At 43.8% G+C, this 22,301-nt stretch overlaps 1 protein-coding gene across 1 annotated transcript in view; it reads right to left on the bottom strand.

Annotated features, from left to right (window-relative positions):
- The window catches only part of SMARCC1 (SWI/SNF related, matrix associated, actin dependent regulator of chromatin subfamily c member 1), a 90,635-nt gene extending 68,834 nt beyond the window's left edge, over nt 1–21,801 (bottom strand). Inside the window, exons 1-5 of the mRNA XM_037384268.1 lie at nt 21,520–21,801; nt 13,784–13,903; nt 8,078–8,163; nt 4,310–4,391; nt 3,055–3,147 (exon numbers count right to left, since the gene is read on the bottom strand). Of these exons, the coding sequence (XP_037240165.1) occupies nt 3,055–3,147; nt 4,310–4,391; nt 8,078–8,163; nt 13,784–13,903; nt 21,520–21,786 (648 nt within the window). The 5' untranslated portion in view covers nt 21,787–21,801. The remainder of the gene's footprint in view (nt 1–3,054; nt 3,148–4,309; nt 4,392–8,077; nt 8,164–13,783; nt 13,904–21,519) is intronic.
- Between the last annotated feature and the right edge of the window lie 500 nt (nt 21,802–22,301).

Raw genomic sequence — 22,301 nt, 5'->3', positions numbered from 1 at the left:
AGGAAGAAACTGTATGAGAAACCTTCAGCACATTACCCCAGACTTCTCACAGCCCATACAACCTAGAAATATTCAAGGCTAGCTTCAATGCAACTACAAGAACGCCACCTCTAAGGAGTGCCAGAAAAAGACAATTATTTTAAGATTGCTGCCAAACTACTACACCTCTCACTCTCTTCATCTCAAATGCTTCCTCCTCCTAGTTCGTTCTGCCCCAATTCTCATGGTAAATTGTTTAACTATCAGTTCATACAAGCCTATTGGTGAATATTTTGTATGAAAGCATCTGTAACTTTTTTCCCTCATTACGTACACACTTTGGTCCAAAACAATTTCTAAGTATGACAATTTAAGATTAAGTCTAAAAGAAACTTAACTAGAAATGGCTGCCTTGAATAGAACAGCCCTAGTGCTCAAGAAAGGCTGTATTGTCAAGAGACAGAATAAACACCCGTTCTTTCAAGAAAGCCTCCTAAATCATAGAACAAAGGGAGTAAATCAGAACTACACTAACATGATACCACTGTGTGTCAAAATACCCAAACATGAAAACACTTTTTCTTCTTGCTGGCTTAGCACGTCACTTTCTCAACATATGAGAAGCAACAGATGTACTTCTCATGCTTATGTAGGTGCCACAAACAGTGCGACAAAGCAATTTCTCTGCATATGGGTACAGGCCGTAATTATATTCCTATGGCATCTACAGGCAAAAAAAAATTACTACATGATCTGTTAAATAAATACCTAACACTGCTTAGTGTGACCAGTCGAGAAAACCCTGTCCTTCCCTCACGTGGAGAGCCATAAGGATTCTCCCACATGCTGTGGGGACACACCTCCAGTCTCCATATATGAAGAGTCATTTCCAAGGACAGCCGAAATTCACAGTCTGCAGAATCTTCTGCAGGAGTTATGTTTTGAAACAGTTTGTATGAAAATGTTATTCACAATTTACATTCCACAAACACTTGACAGATTTATTTAAAGGACTTAAGAGCACATGGGATAGTCACAGCCAACAATATGTGAATACCTTATTTAGAAGACAGCATCAAAAGAAAGAAAATTCAAAAAAGCATGAAGATGCATTGCATTATGGTAACAATATTCAAAGACTAGTCTGCTATCAGGGGCCAAAGAGCAAAGAGCTCCTACACCAAGAGTTCATAGAACTGGGTAAAGGGAGAGGAGGTGCTCTGAGCAACAGCAAAAAGGAGAGCTGGAAAGTAGGAAGAATTTAAAAATGCTCCAAAGGAAAGAGCCCTGGTGTGAATAAAGAATCTGCAAAGTGTTTAAGGAACAATGTTAATTCTCCTCCCTTCATTTCCCATGAGCTAAAGATCCTCTTCTATATATCTAATTTGAGCTTTGTGAATTAGATCAGTTAAGTTTCACCTACTTCCTATGGAGCTTTCAAAACCCCATCAGACAACAGACGAACAGAAAGTCTCTCTCAGATGCTAGCCTAACTGAAAACAAAGGGATGGGTACTTTACACTAGAACAGCTTTCAGAAAAAGGTATAAGCAGATTGTAAGGCTTATTCCCTGCCTCTGCTAAACTGAATGTGATTAGAAGCTAAAGACGTAACAAGATGGAAGAATTCTCTAGTGACAAAATGTTTTTCTTGAAGCAGACAGACTTTATGCTAAATCTCACTCATTACCTGTTTTCAAGTTCCTAAATTATTATCCTGGCTCTTCTCAAAAAATCCTCAACATTTATAAAGAAAATCAGAAAAAGTGCAACTACCAGAAACCGTAACAGCATCTCCATCAGCAGAGAGAGCAAACATCTTACTGACAGCTCTGTTTATAAGCCCAGAGATGACACTGGCACTGTGCTGGGACGAGAGACACGCAACTCTTCTGCAAGGCTGCAGTCAGAGCAGCGAGGGTGGGAACGCCAGGGAGGAGGGAGCTACCAGTACTAGGGATGGGGTGGAGGAAAGACAACAGCAACAGGTTAAACAGAAAAAGTCAAGATAGCGAGCAAGCACAGACATCAACACAAATGCAAGATGAGAATTCAGAGGGAGGGCAAAGAAGCAAGCCCAAAAGGCGGAATTAGGGACAGTCTCTGTTTTTAGTTCTTCACATCCCTTTACACACAAAGCTGCCTTACTGAGAAGTCCCCGAAATCATTCACAGATATAGCATGCTTTGAGTTCACTGTAGACTTCCTTTATGAAAGGAAAATTGAATCATTAACTCCAATTTAAGCAATAACAAGCATCCTGAATCAGCTGAAAAACTACAAGTAACTTGTGAAAAATTACACAACTGAAGTTGGGATGATGATTTATAATCCCAACACAGGAAATACATTTAATGTGGAAAAGAAACACTGTACTTTGGCTACAGCCGTGAATTATCAAAACACAAAAGGCTATCAAGACCATCTAGAGTTCACATTCCAGGATTTTTCTCTCAAGACAAGTAAAAAGACTGTTTATATTCTTAAGAGACGAAGCTTAATAGCTTGTTCAGCTCATCATTTCCTATATTAAATTACAATGTGAAGATGTTGACTCTTTTGGAAATATGCTGACTACGTAACAAGCAGGAGTGCTGTTACTTATGCTCTGTTCAACACAGGCAAGAACAAAAGCAAGTAGAATAAAGCAAAAAAAAAGTAGCAATCATTTTAAGACTAAAGCTTCCTTATGCTGTTCCCACATATCTAGAACAGCTGTATTACATGCTACCTTCTTTGGTCTCAGATTTGGACAAACAATGAGCTTCTGCTTTATATATGCAGGTATTCAACAGCAAATCATCTAGGGCCTGCAGCCAGCTCACCGAGACACCATAACTACTTTTTACTTCAACAGCAATTTCAGATTTACTTCTAAAACAGTTACGACTCCATCTCCATGCGAGGATAACTACTAATGGCATTTTACAAATAGTGAACTTCTGGTCTTAAGCGACTTGCTGCTGCCGCCTTGTGTTGTCAGACAATTCAGATGTAACTGATAAGCTGAAGTCAGGTGAATACATTTTATCTTACGACTGACAAAATGTTTTAAGATATGCTATTTAACAATTACCTGGTGACGTTTGACAATATCCTTCAATTTATTAGCCAACTTCAATTCTATATCTGGAATGAGGTAGATGGTTGGTCTGCTCAGACAATTGTTCTAGTGGAGAGAATAGGAAGTTAAATAAGAAATTAGTAGGCCACCTGTGACATAAATCAAAAAATCCCATTAAGATCAGCAATGCTTGAGAGAGCTCAAGAGGAACACGTGGCAGCTTGTGCCATGGCACACTGACCCTAGCTCCAGAGACCCCTGCCACTGCAGTACTTCCTCGGCACACCTCCCCGCCGGAGTCTCACCCAGGGTTTCCTTCTGGTCTCTGCAGATCTGCTGTTATCACAGATAAAGGGAACGCAACCCAATGCAGCTGTTCCCACATTCCTGCTTTCACATCTTTAATGGAAACCCGGTCTTTGATTTCAAAGATTTTTTGATAGGCTCTGGAACACTTCACTTGAAAGGGAACTGAAGTTCCCTGCGTGTCAGCCTCTGGATCTGAATCTGTCCTGTTACACTGACATGCAGATTCACACATTTCTACAGTACTGACAGGTACACACTCGTTTCATTTTGAATTCTAACAGGTACTCTATTACATACTGAAACCACCATGCAATAACAGAAATTTTAGTATAATAAGAGTACTGTTTATTTTTGCTGTCCTTCCTCCTACCTCCACTTTTAATAAGCTCCTGAAAGTCACATCTTGACTATATTATATACTATATATTTTTTTTTTGGGGGGGGGGATTAAAAAATTCTGTCATACACAGCAGTTTAAAAAATTTAACTTCAAATTAGTCTCCACACAGCTGTTATCTGCTGTCTTATGGTAACAACCTGTTCGATAAAACAAGCAAGACAGTCTGAAGTGTACCCTAACCTGAAAAAAAGTCAAACCGTTATCAGGCTGAAGGTCTCAAAAACGTCAGCAATTGCATGGGTATGTACAGAACGGTTACTCAGTCCTAAGTGTGACACTTTCACAACATGACAGAGTCACTCGGAATGCCTTCTCCTACCTTACAAAGAGGTTTTTTTCACCCTGTCCATATCCACAGAACATCAGTGAAAACATTCTGAAGTTTTAAAGTAATAATCGGACTTGTGACTAAAATGGGTGGAAGAGGGAGGGAAGAATCTAACACTCCTACAGAAGTCCTGGACATAACTCTTCACTGGGTCACAGCTTAGGTACGTGAAAGGCTAGCGAATCCCTTTCCCAAGCAAGCGAACACAGTCCTGTACATGAGTTTCTTGCCTGCACTAGTGTTTTCTCGATGTTCATGAACATCTCCACGTTTCGATCCATTCGGGATGGATTCTGCAGGTCAAACCTCCGCCTGTTAAGGAAAATTATTCAAAAATATTAAATTCAACTCTCCTCCACTCAGTACTCAAGAATCTTTCACGTTCCACAAGAAAAACAGTATATCATGGTAGCTACACAAGAACACTTAAAGCACAATCACAAATATTTTTGCTTCACTTGGCAGCCCTCACAAGCAAGAAAAATCACCATGAACTAAATCAACAAAATGCAACTGATTTGTGAAATGTTTAGGAAAAATGAAGGTTGACATTGTCCAACAAAACCCTCTAGCAGGGCTGTGCATTCCACTACAGTCACAAAGGATAATTAAACAGAAACATAATCAAATGGATTTCAACAACTAGATGAGAAAACTCATGAACAAGCTCTGGCATCTCTTACTTCTAGTTGCACCCATCCACCAGTCCCAGACTCTAATCCAGGAAAAACACAGCAAGCCGTCTGCCTGCTATTTTCTAAATTAGTCATCTATTTGCTAACAAGCCACCCCACACAGCACACAGGTAGTCAATAATCCATGTAAGCATTTCATGATCATCTTTATTGGACTCTGGTACTTTAAAGTGTGCTACTGCATTGACAAAGCAAGCAAAAGTCTTGAAATAACAATGTAGATTTAAGAGTATCAGAAATGGGGGGCATAACACAAAATCTGACCTTCTACTGGGAAGAACCACAAGAGCCTCCCAGAGGCATTCTGCCCTATCCGCCTGAGCCATACACATATTCAGAAGTCACAGATGAATCAACTCAGATGAAGAATTTGAATGGTGACCCCCAAGAACCTGAGAGGTGGGACAAGAGCAGCACTAAAGCCAGTCCCTCGCCAGGGTCAGCACTGGCACCACCACGCAGGCTCATCCCCACTAGCCAGGGTAAGTAGTGCTGCAGGAGCCTCTCAAACATTTTGCCCTGACCCTTAACAATTCAGCCTTTTCCAAAGCACAATGGTATGTTTAGATAATCAGGTAGTTGACTTTTAGATGTAAAACACTGCCTGGTGTACTTCTGTACCTCCCAAGTTTTGAAAAAAAAGCTGTTGCTGGAGTCTGAAAATGTTCTTAACCGGAGCGTTGAGTTGGTGTCCAGGAGTGGCAATACTGGCAGGAGGAATTTCAGTGCATAAAATAAAAAAATACCCTGTACACTGAACACAGTGAAAAGGCCATGCACATAATTACCATGCAGTGACTGATAATGCTTTAACACCCCAACTTAAAAGACAAGAATTTATTCCAGTGCCCAAATCTAATGACAGTTTCTTTTAAACACATGCTTGCCTCCAGTAACACGTCAAATCACTTTTTAAAGTTTATAAACATACGATGAAGGTAAACCAAAGCAAGATTGATTTTTAGTCACAAAACCCATTACGACACAAGGATGACATCACATCAATATTACACTACTGAACAAGGACACTTCAGCTGAGACCACCATGTTCTCCGTCACTTGAGGCTCTCCAGCACTCAGAAAGAAGCTGCCCATGCAGGTGGTGCTGGTAAATATGCTGCAGTGCTGGGCAGCACCAGAAATATTGACTGCTCATGAATGACAGCTTCTATGCTAAAGCAGTATCACAGTCTCTTCCCTTCACACTAAGGGCATGGTAAACATGTCAAAGATAATACCCTGGAATATTTATTAGAATAGTCTTTTTAATTTTAAAATAAGTTTATGACCGCTTTAAATAGCGTTGTGCGTGTTGAAAAGTTTACACTGACTTCCAGAAGTAGGGCCAGTCATCAAGAAGTCTGTCAGTTCACTGCACAACACAATTTAATGAAGTATTATAATAGGATTTTAAGAGCCAAGATCAAGCAACTGCTCCACTATGCAGCCAGGGACAGCTTCATAGTCTGTATGCAAAATGCATCCTTCTCGGATGCAATAGTTTCAAGGAGGTGCAGAAAGATAATCGCCAAATAAACACAGACTAACCTAGAGACCTAATAAAGTCTTCAGCACCTATGAAACAAAGACACTTCAGGCATTGAAGTTAGACCAAAACTTTTTACATTTGGTTGCCTGAAGTCTGCATTACGTATTCATTTAATGCTATATATACGTCCCCAAATTCCTGCCTGCTTTTGAAATCCATACTTTAAAAGAGAAGCATGTCAACACATTAAGAAATAGCACTTTTCTCAGTTGCCCATTTAGGTATAACAGCAGTACTAAATTTTTCCTATCCTTTATTTAATTGATACCCTCTGACAGGTTTTAGCAAACAACTACTTGAATTGCAGTGATAGACAAGGTATGTCCAGCTGCACTGGATAAGTGCATTTTTCAGACATACCTATTATGACGAGGAAAGGTACTTCTCCTATAAGACAGATCATTCACAAACAGGTTAAGCAAGAGCGACAATGCATACCATTAAAATAAATTTTTTACAAAATCATAGTTCAGGCAAAACACCACATATTATTTGGTTGAGTCAGTGAAGGATACATTCCAAGCTCTAAGTCTGATCCTTAGAGTTAAATTCAAGTATTACTTCCCTCTACACCCCACATGCACAAACACAAGACACTACCCACACTAGTTTTGAGGAATCGGCAAGAGAGTGAGAAGAGAGGAGGCGATCACCACATATCTGTGTTTTGCTGACAAATTTCAACGACTGAAAACTAAATTCGTTTGGAAAAAATGGAACATTTAAGTATTCATTAAGTAGGAGCCATTTAACTCCTTTATCTTAAAGCAAAGAGGTAGCAAGACACTCCTGAAATATACACCACACACAACACTGTAACCATGTGTCACGTCCTAGGTGCTGGCAATATTGGAGTAGGAAAAAAACCTGACAGCAGCTTACTCATACCAGCTTTCCGATGCACCCACCTCAGGTATCAATTTAGCTGATACGAGTACAAACAACTCCTAAAAACAGCCAACCGTACCAAATCAATTTATTTTTGCCTTTTAACTTGCTCTTGAGGATAAGAGAAATACAATCAGTTCCAGGGATTCTGTTACAGGTCTGCACAACATCAGCGCAGAAACTATTTAAATTCACGTACAAGAACAATCTTTGCTTACTTTTACTTATTGGCTTTTCATCCTCAGATTTGTTACAAAGTTCTCAAATGTAGTAATTCATGCTACCGCTGCTTGGAAAGAGGATTATAACTTAGAAACACACAGGTCAAAATAATACTGCGATGTCATGTGAATAGTTTTAATACTAGAGTCTATAGCTCCACGAGCAGCGTTTCTAACTACTTGTGCTCCCCATTTATGGAGGTGATAAGCAATGGAAAACTGAGCATTTATTACTATCTATATAATGCTTCATGTTTCCCCAACTAACTGAACTCTATACTCACTACAGTAGCAAAGATTTACACCTTATAGGTGAGGAACAGCGATTCTAAGTTACCAGTTAATTTACTCAGGCATACAGCAAGTAAACAGCAAAAAAGAAGCCTCAAGCTTGTAATTAACTCCCAGCCTACAGGCTCAGGACCTTACACTTAAAGAACTTATCTTTAAATAAAGAAGTGGGGGGGGGGTGTCTTTAAAAAGCTACCATCAGCAAAACAGGAAAAAAAAATTGCCTCTTCCCATCTCCGACTCCCTTGCCTACCCAATTCTCCAGAAAGTATTAAAACTTTTAAGTAGTTTGCATAGGCATTTCATGTGCTTGATTTCATGCAAAAGGTGTATAAATAAAAAATAAAAACTTACCAGCCCTGTTCATTCTTATATTTGTAAGCAGCACCAAGAATGTGACATAATGTACCTCCAGCTTTGAAATCCATGAAGCACTTTGCCTGGAACCCAAAACAGAAGCGAAAACAGTGACATTGACTTCTGTGTAATTAAACAAATACATTCTTGTTCACTAAGTTTTAAACATCTAAATTACCAAATGCATATAAGTTTCAGATTTATTACTTTGGAGTTTTACACTCTCCTTTAAGGATGTTTCAAGAAGATTAAATGCATTTGGTTTAAGTAGAATTCTTTGTGTTTGCAAGAACAACCTGATACATCTGAAAACTCCAAGTCCTTCTTTATGCACACCGCTTGCAAAAAACCTCCTTGCATAGCTGTAAAACAGAAATCCAAACTACTGTCTGAACACCCATTTCACAGTAAATAAAACCTACAATCATAGCTGTCAGTTAAGAGGCTCTTCATCTGTATAAAGTAGACCAAAACAAATCATTAGAAATGCAAACCTAAAACCCAGGCTCTACGCTCACTATGGCTCCTAAAGCTCTCCATTCACATCCCTCGCCCACTGCAACGGCAAGCTGATTGTTCAAGGTCTGAAAAGGTCACCGTGTAGATCTGCCCTGAAATACTAAATCCAACTCATTTCTTCACTATCCATGTTATAGACTACAGCTGAGTCACATGTTTGTAAACAGGTACTCCGGATTCAAGAACTGAAATTCAACTAGGAGCACGAGGAGACTGAAAAGCTCTACCGAGTCCCACCAAGTCCCTTCTCTAAAAGGTTACTAAAAAAGCAAGACCGCTCCCTACACAGAAAGGTACATTCTTCTGATAAACTACAGTTTTGAATTATCTTTGCTGTTTGACTAATACCTCTGGTTAGGATGTTTGCATGTGCTCGGTTAAAGCAAGCTACTGTCAAAGTCACCCCCAAAACAGCAGGCAGCCAGACAGCACAGCTGAAGCCAGGACCAGGGAAAGGCACCACCAGGAGCTACTTCAGGCACGGCTCGTGAGTACGGACACACAGGACGCTGGAGGCTCTCCACACAGCATCGGGAACAGGAGGGAGAAAAATTTGCAACAGCACTGGTGAACTAACCAGGGATACGGAAAGCAACGTAGGATAACAGAGCAAATACAAACTGTTTCTGTCCACCAGGCCTCCTCTTTACAGTTACAGACTGGTTTCCAATGTAACTAATAAACTGATCCACCAAAAAGCGGTATTTTTTTCCCCCACCTTTCTCCTTCAGTTCTTACAAAATGTAAAAATTCATTTACAAACATGCACTCAAGTCAGACTACCCTGGAACACTTCTATTGACTGCAGTGCCAAACTGTTTGCGGCAGCTTTTATACAGGGTCAGAAGGACTTCAAATAGATCTGAAGTCTGGGAAACAGACCTGTTTACCCCAAGAAGCCTTTTTAAAAGCACGCTGTTCTAACAATACACTGAAATGACAAAAAGAGGCAGGTCCAGCACCTAGCTAGGCTTCCACAACAGATCCGTGTATTCTGCCCCGAAGCCCCAGGGAGGAAGCCCCCCTACAGGAACACAGCCCCACACCCCCAGCCCCACAGTGCATGGCTGTGCGGAGGGGCACTCTGAGCTGACCCCTTGCCATGTTGCTCCATGCGCTGCAAGATGCCCAACCACTTACTGGAATAGGAAATGAAACCTATCTCCCCATGCGCATGCTAAACATCCAGCCCAAGATCGGTCAGTTTTGTGTTTCTCAGTAAAAATAGAAAACTTTTACAAGTCACAAAGCAGAATTTGGGGAGCTCTCTAACAGACAGGTTCCCGGTACCAGCAGTTTTCTGCTAGCTGCCTCCTGCTGGAACTAGAGAAAGCACAAAGGTGGAGCCACTGCAAAGACAACAGGATTCCTAGAGTTTTTCTACATCGGAAATGTTTCCAATCTAGCTTCTACCTCATTTTTTAGATCAGAGCAGGTAATTTTCTTTCAAGTCCATTATATTACACCTCAGGAGCATTTCCTAACACAGAATGAACACCAAATTACAGACAGCCTTATCACTGCTGACAATCATTTTAAATTCATTTTGCAGCCAGGCAAAAATGGTAGCATGGGATCTAAATGAAACATTGCCTTCCTTGGCTCCAGAGCTGCTAATGGAAAACAAAGCAGTTCTGTGAGATATCGAATACACCAGTGTCCAAGAACAACATAAAAAAAGATCCTTCACAAGCATTCAACAAGAACAGAACTGCTCCTGGTCTACCATCTGTTTAGAGCCCTACTGCGCACAGAAAGTAATAAAGAGAGCTCAAAGCTGCCATACGGGTACTTGCCAGTTTATGAGCCACATGCTTTTCAGTACTATTCTTAGCAAACTGAAGTCCTCTGCAGATGAAGCAGTCTCTGATCAGAAGCTTGAACGAAACCAAAATGTTTTAACACATGAAATTATTTTATTGCCATAAGACTTGGCTCCAAGAATACAAGTGTTGGTTTACAACCACGCAAGCAAACGCTGGCTGCTCTAAAAAGAAAAATAAACCTCAATACAAAAACAGAAGACCCACAGTAAGGAGCGTTTCTGCAGCACTAGCATGGAAGTTGCTGTTACTTATCTTCAGCTGTCCTACACACATAAGGTCATCCAGAATCGACCTTTCCCTTTTTGCTGACACGCCAGACATATCGCACAACTTAATCACACAAGACACAATCACCGCAGCAAAGCTCACCTCACCTGCATTTTGGGAAACTGTTGGTCCCACTGCTGTACCCAACGTTAACCCACATTACATCTTTCCATGACAGGGCCAGAGCTTTCTGCGCTCCCAGGGCAGTTCTGGAAGGCAGCCCTGCAGCCTGGCACAGGGCTCAGTGATGCAGGAGGCCCCAGCAGCACAAGCAACTGCAGCAACTCAGGCAACTTAGGATATTACTACCACACCCAAGAAGTTCAGCCAGTATTTAACCACTAAAAACTATACAAATCTTTTTCATAGACGTGTCAGTTTTTTTGAAGTGTCAGCAGACTCTAGCAAGACACTCCCGTTAAACTGTGGTAATTTCTATTAGCATAAAAGCAAATAACTTAACAATTGGACAAAACCTGTTCAGCAGAAGACAAGCAGCTGTCAATAAACCAGACTCCCTTCAATATTTTTACTCCAAATCCATCATAAAAAGGCAATTAAGACCAACTGGCCTTACGATTTGCCATCTTAAGGGTTATTAACTTAGTACAGCCTTTATTTGAAACATGCAAAACTGCCTTTAAGAGAATTAATCAGCTTTTTTAAGCATCAGTAAGGTTAGACAACATGCATTTAAATGCAATAATGAGAAGACACGCACAGAAGTCAAACTAACAAACCTTCATTTACTCTAGGTCTATTCACACTCTGTACTGTCCGGCATCCCTGCCAAGGACAAGAGCTTAAACACAGAATTATCAACCTTCTCTCAAATAGATCAGGGTCTATTTCATCCACTCAAAGCACCAAGCAAAACATTTGGATTTCATTTCAGAAGATGCAGTCTGCAGAGATGTAGATGCAGTCCAGGTAAACCTCTGTGAACTCCAATACTGATGGAAGAGACCAGCTTCCCTTTGCCTCCGACTGCTCCAGCACTGCAGAACAGACACCTCAGGGAACAAGTGTGAGGGACACTGGCTGGTACTTGGAAAATAAGCGCCAAGACTCTCGTGTGAACTGGAGTAACAACCTTGGTTTGACATGTTCTCACCAGCAAGTGATCCTGGCGAGCCACGTCCTTGTGCTTTGCCAACAACTGCAATTCCCAAGAACAACACTTAACCTCAGACAGGCTGCACCGATAAGGGGAACAGCATCACACAAGTGACTATAAACGCCAGCCTTTAGCGATGGTGTTGCGAGCAAGTCACACATTGAAGACTTCTGCAGTCATCCACAGGTACATAGCACTCAAAGTTTTGATGACTTGGGGTTGTTTCTTTTAGACAAGCGTGACCTCCTCCTCTTCAGCTTCAGATCCTCCCTCACCAGGAACATGGTAATAATGAACAGCCAGTTGCTAAGACAGCCACGGACTTTTAACCTCTTTTAGTTTCATTCCGTTTCTTTTCAGTGGAAGTCTGCAATAGCTTTTCAATAAATTTTTGGAGATCAGCAATGTCACTTAAAATGTCCCTTCGCCCTCCCAAGTCAGACACAGTCCTGTAAAACAGAAGCATTCTGCACACCTTCGAAGTGCTATGGTAGAATAACAAAGCCTCCATTGCAGCCTGAACCAGTAGCAAGCATAGTGGAACACAGGAACAACATATTTACAATGCCACTAAAATCTTTATTACTCACTCTGAAGATAAGACAAATTGATTTAAGACTTGAGAGCACTCAAATGGTTTTATCAACTTGTTGAATATCGGTATTTTTACAGTCTACACTGCCATACCAAAATAAAGCACTGCCATGTTCCCTCTGTCCCTAGAGTTCTCACAACCACCAAGGCAGCAGGCGATCAGAATGGAAGAGATGGTGAGCGACACCTCAATGGCATCTTGTGGTGCTTCTGTGTGTTCCTAAGCACCAAGAGATTCACACAATAACTATGGCTGAAACCTCCTCTTCTGAAGAAAACGCGTGTGAATTCACACTCCTCACAAAGGAAGCTGCATAAGCAAAACATCTGGGGAAAAAATCACCACAAAAGAGATACTATTCTTTACATGGTGGACCAAAGAAGACGGGGTACTTTCAATAGTTTTCAGAACAACTGCCATTTATGACATTGCAATCAGTTACAAATATTTCGAACTTGGTACGTACATCTAAACAGAACGCTAGACTGCATGACCTTACATTCCCAGTAAGCATTGTGCGGCAAAGACAAGCAAAGACCTTGCCGTAGACTTCCCCAGTGCTTACACATGCATTTTTGACAGTTGTCTTGACCCACAAAACCTGCCCCAAGTTGACCAACTGGGTGCTTCGATACCATGCTGCAGTCCTTGCCCTTCTCAACCAAAATCCTTCTGCTACTTTGTCCTTCCCATTTGCTGCATCCCTGGTCCCTCTTTTCAGTGGTTTAGACTTCGCACTCATTTGGACAAGATTCATTTGGTGGTAGGCAGGGGTTCCAAGCACAGTGGGACTGGCCTTTGAACACAATCACTTGGGTACTACGCTAAAGATGTGCCAAGTTTCAATTTTAAATAAGCAACCCTTAAAATGTTGATATTGTTTCTGTATACCAGTATCTCGAGTGAATGGAAAACCATCCTGGACTAATTAGGTAACTATGTACTATTAAAGAACACGGTAAAGCCACTTTTCAGTATTATATAGCATTATAGGTTTGAAGTTTTATCAACAGAAAACCCCAATTGAAACTTGCTTGCTTTGCAAAGTACGTGCTATTCCATCAGTTTAGGATGCAACAGTCCAAACAGATTTTACTAAAATTCTATGTAAGCTTGTAAATTTTAAGTTGAAATTAAAGCCTTTCCACCACATTCAGGAAATCATTTCCAAATATACAGAAAATAAGCTGTATTACATAGAAAATCTGCTTTTAAGGAGAAGCGTGCTATTTCACCCCTTCCAGAGGACACAGAAACGAAAGCCTTGGACTAAGCGCTGATCTCCCTCCAAGTCTCCTGGAAGGAAACCAGTGGCACAGACACTAGAGGAAGAACGAAGTATGCTGTTGTAATAGCGGTGGGTTAACTCCAATACTCACAGGAAGCTTTGTGAAGGCAGGATTGGTGACATGTTTTCCAAAGGCATCTTCCTGGAATTGCAGCAGCTGCACCACCAGCCCAGCCAGTGTTTTATTGGTAGGAGCATCTGCTTGAACATACTGAAAGACAAAAAAACCCAGCACACGCTTACTTGGGACAGTGGATAATAAAACATGTAGACTGGCCTACTAATTCCCCAGACCCACTTTATCAGTTGTAGAGCAGAGTTTTAAGATTTAAGGATCACTGTGTGTCCAGGAAGGACGGGGGTGTGCGCACAGGAGAAGCACCAAGCACAAACATTTTTTAAGCTTTAGTCTTAAAATACAACACGTATCTGTGAATCATTATCAGCTCATCATGGCTGGTGGTGTTTTACAGATAGAGATTAACTACTTCAATCTGATTTGTAGTTCCTAATAAAGGAACAAACTAATTCTGGCCTACACATACACAAAGCTTTCTACAGTAACTTTACAGACTCCTGTAATCAACTGCTACACATTCAACCCCAGAGCATCCATTTGGTACTACGCAGCACGTCACATACGAAGAGGAAAAACCAATCCAGACAACCACATCTGCAATACTCTGCGACAATCTAAGCATTTCCCAAGGTGGCACCTCTAATAAAATGCATATATGTAAAAGGGGAAATCACAGCATGGAATATAAAAAACCTCCCAAGGCTGCTGTGTTTTCATTACTCCTAATATTACAGGATTCACTTACTGGATGTAATCTCACCATGCCAGAAGACTACTAAGAGTAGAACCAACATTGATGTAGAACATGCAGCAATATTAGCTACCCGAGTCATTTACCTTGATAATGCTATGAGCCACAAGGTCTTTGCTCTTCCCTCAAAGGATTCTTCACAAGCCACTTAAAAGATTGAGCCAGAGCCCTCAAAGGTTTAAAACAGCAGCGTTAAACTGCAGTCAACCTCACTAAACTTTCCAAAGCACTATCTACACAGCAGAAGTTAAGAAAAAGACACAGACTTTTCCATGACAGTTTCACAGTATCTGACTCCGAGATGCAAGCTCCTTCAGCACTTGAGGGACAGGGACACGCATCTGAGAAATTAAATCTTCGCAACTCGAAGGACACAGATACCTGTAAGATTCCCCAGGTGTCCTGCCTTGTGTATAAAACCTAATCTAGAAATATGAGCCTATAAAGAACAGAAAGCTGAATTTCCAAAGCCGCATTTTTCTTAGTCCTCTTCCCTCCCCCAGGAAAGGCAGGTAATTGTGATCGTTTTATCCAATTAATAACTCCTATCAATTCACAACAGCTACCACAGAGATATGATGAAGCAGCAATAACAGTCGGTCTTTATCACTGCTAGAATCCAGCTGAAGATAAAGACTTCTGCTCTTAGGCTTTTTTAAAAAACCTCTAGACCCTCTCACTCCTCTCAGCTAGCAACTATTCTTTATAATTTTTGGACTGGAAGCTCTGGGTGCTGCAGCTGGATTCACCAGAGCAGTTTAAGCAATCTTTTGTTGGAATTACTGATCTGAGGATGGCAAAACGGAGTGTGCGACTCGCTCAGATGCCCCAGTTAATCCAGCATCTTTACTGAAAAACCCATCCCAGGCTCTGCACTCGCTTACCAGGTGCTGCAGCTCAGCGGGCAGCATGCCATTCTCTTGCCTTTGTTACAAGTGGCAAAATTCTCCCACAGGGAGGCACAGGATAATACTTAAACCGCTACTGGTAAATTTGCCAAAATCCTTTTTATCAGTGTCCTGAGGGTTGCTAAACCAAGAAGGATGATTACCAAAATGCATGCAGTGCTGTGTATTTTTGTATCTGTTAACGGAAGATTTACCTTGTACTATTTTTTGTATAGTTTAAAAATAAGTGACTATCATACCCTACATCCATGCACATCCTGGAAATCACAGCTAACAGCCCTCAATCTCCCATCATTTCGCACATTCAACCTTTTGCACCACCACCTTATGCAAGTCTGAATAAAATTCTGAGCTTTTAATTCAACTATGCCAATTATAATGCAATCAAACAAATGTAAATTGAAAGGTGCAGGCAAAACAGATATCTGCTAAACTACAGATTGAGGATTTGCAAAAATATGAAAACAAAAGCACAGCAAATCCAAGTGTCAGACTTCATATTAAATAATCCCATTCCTATTAGCAGGACAGCTTTGATTTTGAACACTTTCACACGTCATACACATTAAATATGTTCAAAAAGCAAAGCCACTGGTTCCAGCTTAAGCCCAGCTTAAGACAGATAGATATTTTTCCCAGTAAACAGAGTACACTGTAGTAGTACAGCTTTAGTTTTGCATGGGAGGCCTACTCCAGGAAGATAAAAGATGCAAAAGCAGCTTTTGTATATCTTATCTGAAGCTACACAGCCTTCATTCTGGCAACACTGAACACAGAAAACCATAACCATTAAAACTCATTTAATGGGGGGGAAAAAAACTCTTTACTGCTACATTTGCTTTTTTTGTACAGGATAAAAGTCTTAAAGTTTTCTGCAACATGTTTAACACTGTATTTAAAATTAATAAAAGCACCCCAAAAATGCATACAACGGAACAAGGCAGCAAGCATTGATGGCTTCTACTACCAGTAAAACAGAAGGATAAAGCAATTCTGTGCTTGTGGCCATCATTTAACACGAAACAAAAAACTCAACCACCAACCCAAACCCTTGTAATTTCACTAATCTACCTCTCAACCCATACCATCTACTTAAACTCACAGCTTCTTTAGGGCACTTAGAACAAAACTGCCTTCAGCATAACCCCCTAGCTAAGGTTCTCTCAGTTCCAGTTTCAGGAGCCAATAAGTCACAGGGACATAATTCATGAAAATGATAACCAGAGACAGAACGTACTCTTCACACAAACAAGGCAACAAAAACAGAAAATGAAAAGCAATAAGGAGATAGTAAAAGTTTAGGTTTCTTTGTCACCCATAAACGAGTCACAAGGTAACACTGCCTGCTGTAAACAAGGTGGCTCTAAACACTGATGACTGCAACCTCAGTCAAAAAACTGAACCCAGAAGTGGTGGTCTTGCAGTGACTTACTGTGTATTTTTTTCAGACGTTTTCCTTCAGGAGGGGACACCAAACACATTTACATGAGAAGACACCTTGGAAAGTATATTCTTAGACATGAAATTTTTCAGGCACTTACTCCTTTACTTGCAGATCCCACTTTTACCTCTTGCAAGAAGCACTGCCAGCTGGGAGCTATCAGAAAGGAAGATAACATCAGGAACCCCGACTCATTATTTTGTCAGAGGTTCCCCCTAAACAATAAGGGGGGAAAACCCACCCACCTTCAAAAGGAAACACAAAAGACTCCTCTCAATTGCTTATGCACACTAACCAGCAACACAAACAGATGTTTAAAGCATCAAAATCAGTAAGATTATTCCCTGATCAATACGCAGTGGGTTTGAGGGGACCACAGAGGACCAAAGTCACAACAGATATGCAAGTTTTCCATCAGTCTCCACAGCAGACAGAAGCAGAAAATGATTCTGCAGCAAATAAAGGTTTTTAAACAGAGAATTCCAGAAGGCAGAAATGATGCTCTGTTCTGATACACACACCTTTGGCATAAGAGGATTTTGTTCAAGTGCTGAAATACCAAAGCCACATTGACACGGCAAAGATTTTTCTACCGTTTCCACGTCCATTAGAAATACAAACCCACCCACACGTCCTTACAGCAGCAAAGATGTATGGTCAGAAGTCTTAGACTGTAACTCAAATCATTCAAGAAGTGAGAGTAACCACTAGCAGAGGAAATCACTGCCCTTCACCAGCAAGATCTGCCATTGCAGCTGCACTGGAAAGCTTCTGTCACAGACGTTAAGGGACATTCATACACCTGGTTTTGATGTGGTTAGTGACCTGAAATAACCACATTATGGCTCTGCATTGTAGCCCTGTTGCACAAATCCTTTCCTTCTCCTAAACAAAGAACATTTCAGCTCAGATCACTGAATAACAGGGAAAGGAAAACCAACATTAAAATACCTTGATCTAGGTTATAACCCTTGTTCCTTTCTTAAAGGCGAGAACACAAAAGAGCTGCAGACACTGCGAAAATGCTCCCTCAGATTAAATCAAAGTCAGTCACTGAAGAAATACTTGATAAGGTTAGCACCGACAGGGGAAGTCGGAGCCAGCAGAAGGAGAACTACAAATCCTCTAAATTCAGCTCTTGGCTGGCAGTGAACAAGCAGGTGGTCTCCAAACAGACATCTCTGGCTGCAACAACTGCCATTTCATAACAGCTGCCAAGAAGCAGTTCGTCCCTCCTCGCTGTCGGGCTGAGGCTTATTAATAGAAGGGCATAAAGGGATTCCACACTGCTGCCCGCTGCTATCGTCCTGCAGTAAAACAGATATGCTCCACTGGCAACAGTCCAACACCTTGCAACAGCACCACTCCATTAATGTGGAAAGAAAACTTATTATCCTACACTTGCTACTAGTGCAAGCAGGTCCCAGATACCCCACAAACCACCCAGACTTCCAAGCGATGATACCTCCTCATACCCTGCACAGTTCGGTGTCCATATGGGCAGCCCACACCATCTTAAATGGTGAATTAGAAGACAGGACAATGCTCCACTCGCTCTTTAAAAAGCAAACCCAAACGCCCTCCTCCCTGCCCCCCAAAAAATCAGTTTTCCAACCTCGTCTCACAGGGTAGGGCACAGCTTCCAGAGCCACCGAGTAGCTGAAGCTTGTACAGGCCAATAAATTGAACTGGCCACAATGAACACACTGGGAACAGTTCTTAGGGACTACAGCTGCAAGGCCAAGGCTAGTTTCTGCATCCTTCGTATACATACTCAAAAAAATCCCAAACTATCTTAGGAAGATATTTTTCAATACAAGAAATAACTGGTTTAGGACAAGCCATTTTAATAAGAGCGATTTGTTGCTGAATGGTAAAGGAACTATGCAAACAACACATAATATTAGAGATCACCAAGCATTAATACAATAAAAAGTGAATTGCCCAGTTTACTTTTGAACTATAAATTTCTGCTTCTAGCGGACACCTTGATGTCACCAGTTAGCCTACCCAAATGCTATGAAAGCCCGTTGTATCCTCCAGGCCTGGAAAACCACAGCATAAACCCATTTCCAACTCACAAGGAAGAAAGGCTCAAACACCTGTACTGCCGTCCAGAAGGAGACGACCTCCTGCAACCCTCAAAGCAGAGAAATAGCTCAGAAAGACTTCCCTACATCACACGCACACAAAAATAGGGAGCGGGAAGAAGTTTAGAGTAAGCGATTAAGTTTTCTGTCATTACGTTTGTTGCCACTAACAGCCCCTCCAGTGTTCCTTCCGTCTTTACAGGCATCCTCCACCCAAACACCTGAGCCTCCCCAACACAAGCTCCTGACACATGCCGTCTTTCTGCACATCCAGGGAAGGGCCTTCCTCACCACGAGCACTTTAGCCAAAAAAAAAACCAGACCTGAAAGGTTTGTGCCAGGAAAACCACATCACAGCAACGCAGGGCTACAAACCCCACACTGCTGCCTAAAACAATTTATCAAGAGGTTTCTGACAGAGACAGCACACCGCCTAGGCAGCCCACTCCTCCCTGTCAACGAGTTCTTCCAATATCCAGTGCAAGTCTTCCACACTACTACTTAAACCTCTCACTTTTTTAGGTCTACCCTAGAGACATGGAAAGCTCCCAGATAGTTGAAGACTTGCCTAATCTAGAGACAAGAATGAGAAGATTTGCAGTTGCAGTTCTCTAACTCCCTCCAGGCCCATTGTGACTTCTGGATCCTTGACCAAGCTCACTGCTGCTCTGGGGACTCAGTCTGAGCAGTCCCCAACATCCCCGGGCTCCCAGAGCCAGACACAACGCCTACTACAGCCGACGACTTCACTGCCGAGACGTAGGCGTATCCATTTTTAAGGGTATAAACTGCACAAAAGCCAGCTATAATCACCATGCACTTTTCTGAAAGAAGTCACGCCCCTACAGCAAGATGAAAATAGACACAAGGTAAACTAGAGTCCGTTTGCCACACATGAAAAAGGAATTAACACTTCTATTTAGAGTATTAAGGATACATCTTTAAACACCAATAGCATCAGTTTCCTTGCCTCCCCAAACAAATAATTATCTGGTTTTTCCCAAAGGATTTTACACAGCAGTATTTTGAAATTCACTTGCCCAGTAAAGGTTTCCTCTTAGCCCAATTCTAATTACCTTCTAGAGTTTAAGAAATAAATCAAGCCATCTAATTTTTATAACCAGTAATACTGTGTAAACCAATTATAATAAAGGAGTTTTTCTTTGGCACACAAAATGAAAGCTCCCGTTCCAGAACTACACGTAAAAGGCCCTGCCAGGCCAGTCCGCTGAGAACCAGCTTGTCTAGATAGTTTTGATTCACAACAGCAAGGGACAATAACCGTTAATGCTTTTAAGAAGGTGACTCGCTCTTCTGCCGAACGGCAGATGCCAGTTCAAAGTTACTTCAAAAGTTTATTGTGTTCTTGTGGGTGTTCAGTTATGAAATGAAAGAACACTTCTCAGAAGTCTAGAAACAGTGGAGAAGCACAACCAAAACTCTGTCAAACTGGAAATATATTTTTGCGTTACAATTTCCCCAACAGCATAAATAGCTTAAGCTGCACACTTGAACGAGGACCTCCACCCCGCCGTGCGGAAGCCGCTGCGTGCGGCTGTGGCAGAGCAAGCTATGTGAAAGGACTGGTAACACACACCTGAACACGTTCTGGTTTTTAACCCAGACCAGCTCAGACACCCGTTTCAGAGCACGGCCATGTAACTAATCCCATCAACGGCACCCGCAGCACAACGGGCAGACCTGGCGGCGGGTTACTGACACCAGCGAGTGGAGGGATGTGCCACAAATCGCAGGTAAATATAGAGACTAAAGCACCGCTAGGCTGTCCAGCATCTCCCCCTGATATCGCCCAGCCCCAGCTAATCCTCTCGCCAGGATTGCTGCAAAGCTGTCTAGACAGATGTGTCTGTCTTCTGGAAAGTTCACATCAGGTAATTTTTCAAGGCTTAGATACCGAAAGAAAGTTACAAAGCCGCCGTACAGGAAAAGCACTGGAAAAGGCGGCACGGGAACAGGGAGCACAGGGAAGGGGAAGAACAACACAAGGGCAAGGAGCAGCGAGAACCGGCAGCGAGCTGGCCTGGGCTGCGAGCCACCCGCGCAGCACCGTGCCCAGGGGAACGTGCTCCCGAACGGCTTTTTTATTTATTTATATTTCTTTTCTTCCTGTTTTCAACACACTTGACACCTCAGGGGCGCGGTTTAAGCGCAACCCGTGTGAAACGCTGGCGAGCTGAGCCGAGGCTTGCCCGCACACGAAAGTTCGGGCTGCGGCTCGCCTCGGCGTGAACACGAGGGGTCCGGGAGAGCGCAGCCCAGGGAGCCCCCCCCCGACCCGCCCCGCCGAGGCCGCGGCCCAGGGACCTCCCCGCCCTGCCCCGGCACGCCCCGCCGAGGCCGCGGCCCAGGGACCCCCCCCCCGGCACGGCACGGCCCGCCGAGGCCGCGGCAGGAGGCGCCGGGCGCAGCGGCGAGGCCACGGCTGACAAAAGCCGGGAGGGTCCCCCCGCCTCACCCGGGCTGGTCCGCTGCGGAACCCGCCGCCCCTCCGTGGAAGGGGCCCCCGAGCGCCCGCGCCGCCCCCTGCCCGCTCGCACCTTCTTGTAGTGCTTCCCCAGCCAGACGCGGACCGAGTCGAGCTGGGACACCGTCTCCGGGCTCTCCCAGAACTTCCCCGTGGGGCCGCCGTCCTTCCGCCGCGCCACGGCCAGCACCGCCAAACCGGGCCCGCCGCTCACCGCCACGGCCGCCCCCGCCGCGGCCGCGGGCCCCGTCCCGCCGGCCGCCACCGCTGCTGCCATTGTTACCCTCGCCGAGCGCCGCCACCGCGGCCCTGCGCCTCCCACCCGCCTCACGCCGCGCATGCGTCGAACGCCGCAGGCCCCGCCCCCTCGGGCATGCTCGAGAACCCACTCCTCCCCCGCCCGCTCGCCGCCGCCGCCCGGTGCGCCCCGCTCCCACACCGCGCCTCTTCCCGCTCCCGTCCCGCCGCGGGCCGCCCCCGCGCCGCCGCCCTCAGCGCCTGCGCCCCGCCGGGCCCCCCCCGCGCAGCCCCGCCGCCATCTTGGCGCATGCGCGGGCGGCCCTTTTCGCTCAGCGCGGGGCGGGCGGTGCGCGCGGCCCCTGCGCATGCGCGGCCTCCCCTGCCCCCCCCCCCCCGCCCCCGGCCGACACGCACGCGCGCTGCGCCCCGCCGGCCGTTAGCGCGGGCTCGCCTCAGGCGGGGGGCGGGCTCGCGGCGCTCCCCCCAAACACACCTCCGAGCCGGTGAGGGGGCCCGCGCTGCCCTCGACCGCGCCGGGGTGCTCAGGCGTCCGGCGGCGCCGTCCTCCCCCGGCCCGGGCCGGTCGTAGCCCCGCGGCGCAGGGGCGCGGGTGGC

Source organism: Falco rusticolus, chromosome 4 (assembly GCF_015220075.1).
Source record: "Falco rusticolus isolate bFalRus1 chromosome 4, bFalRus1.pri, whole genome shotgun sequence".
Lineage (NCBI taxonomy): Eukaryota > Metazoa > Chordata > Aves > Falconiformes > Falconidae > Falco > Falco rusticolus.
This window is presented reverse-complemented; position numbering and strand designations above follow the sequence as displayed.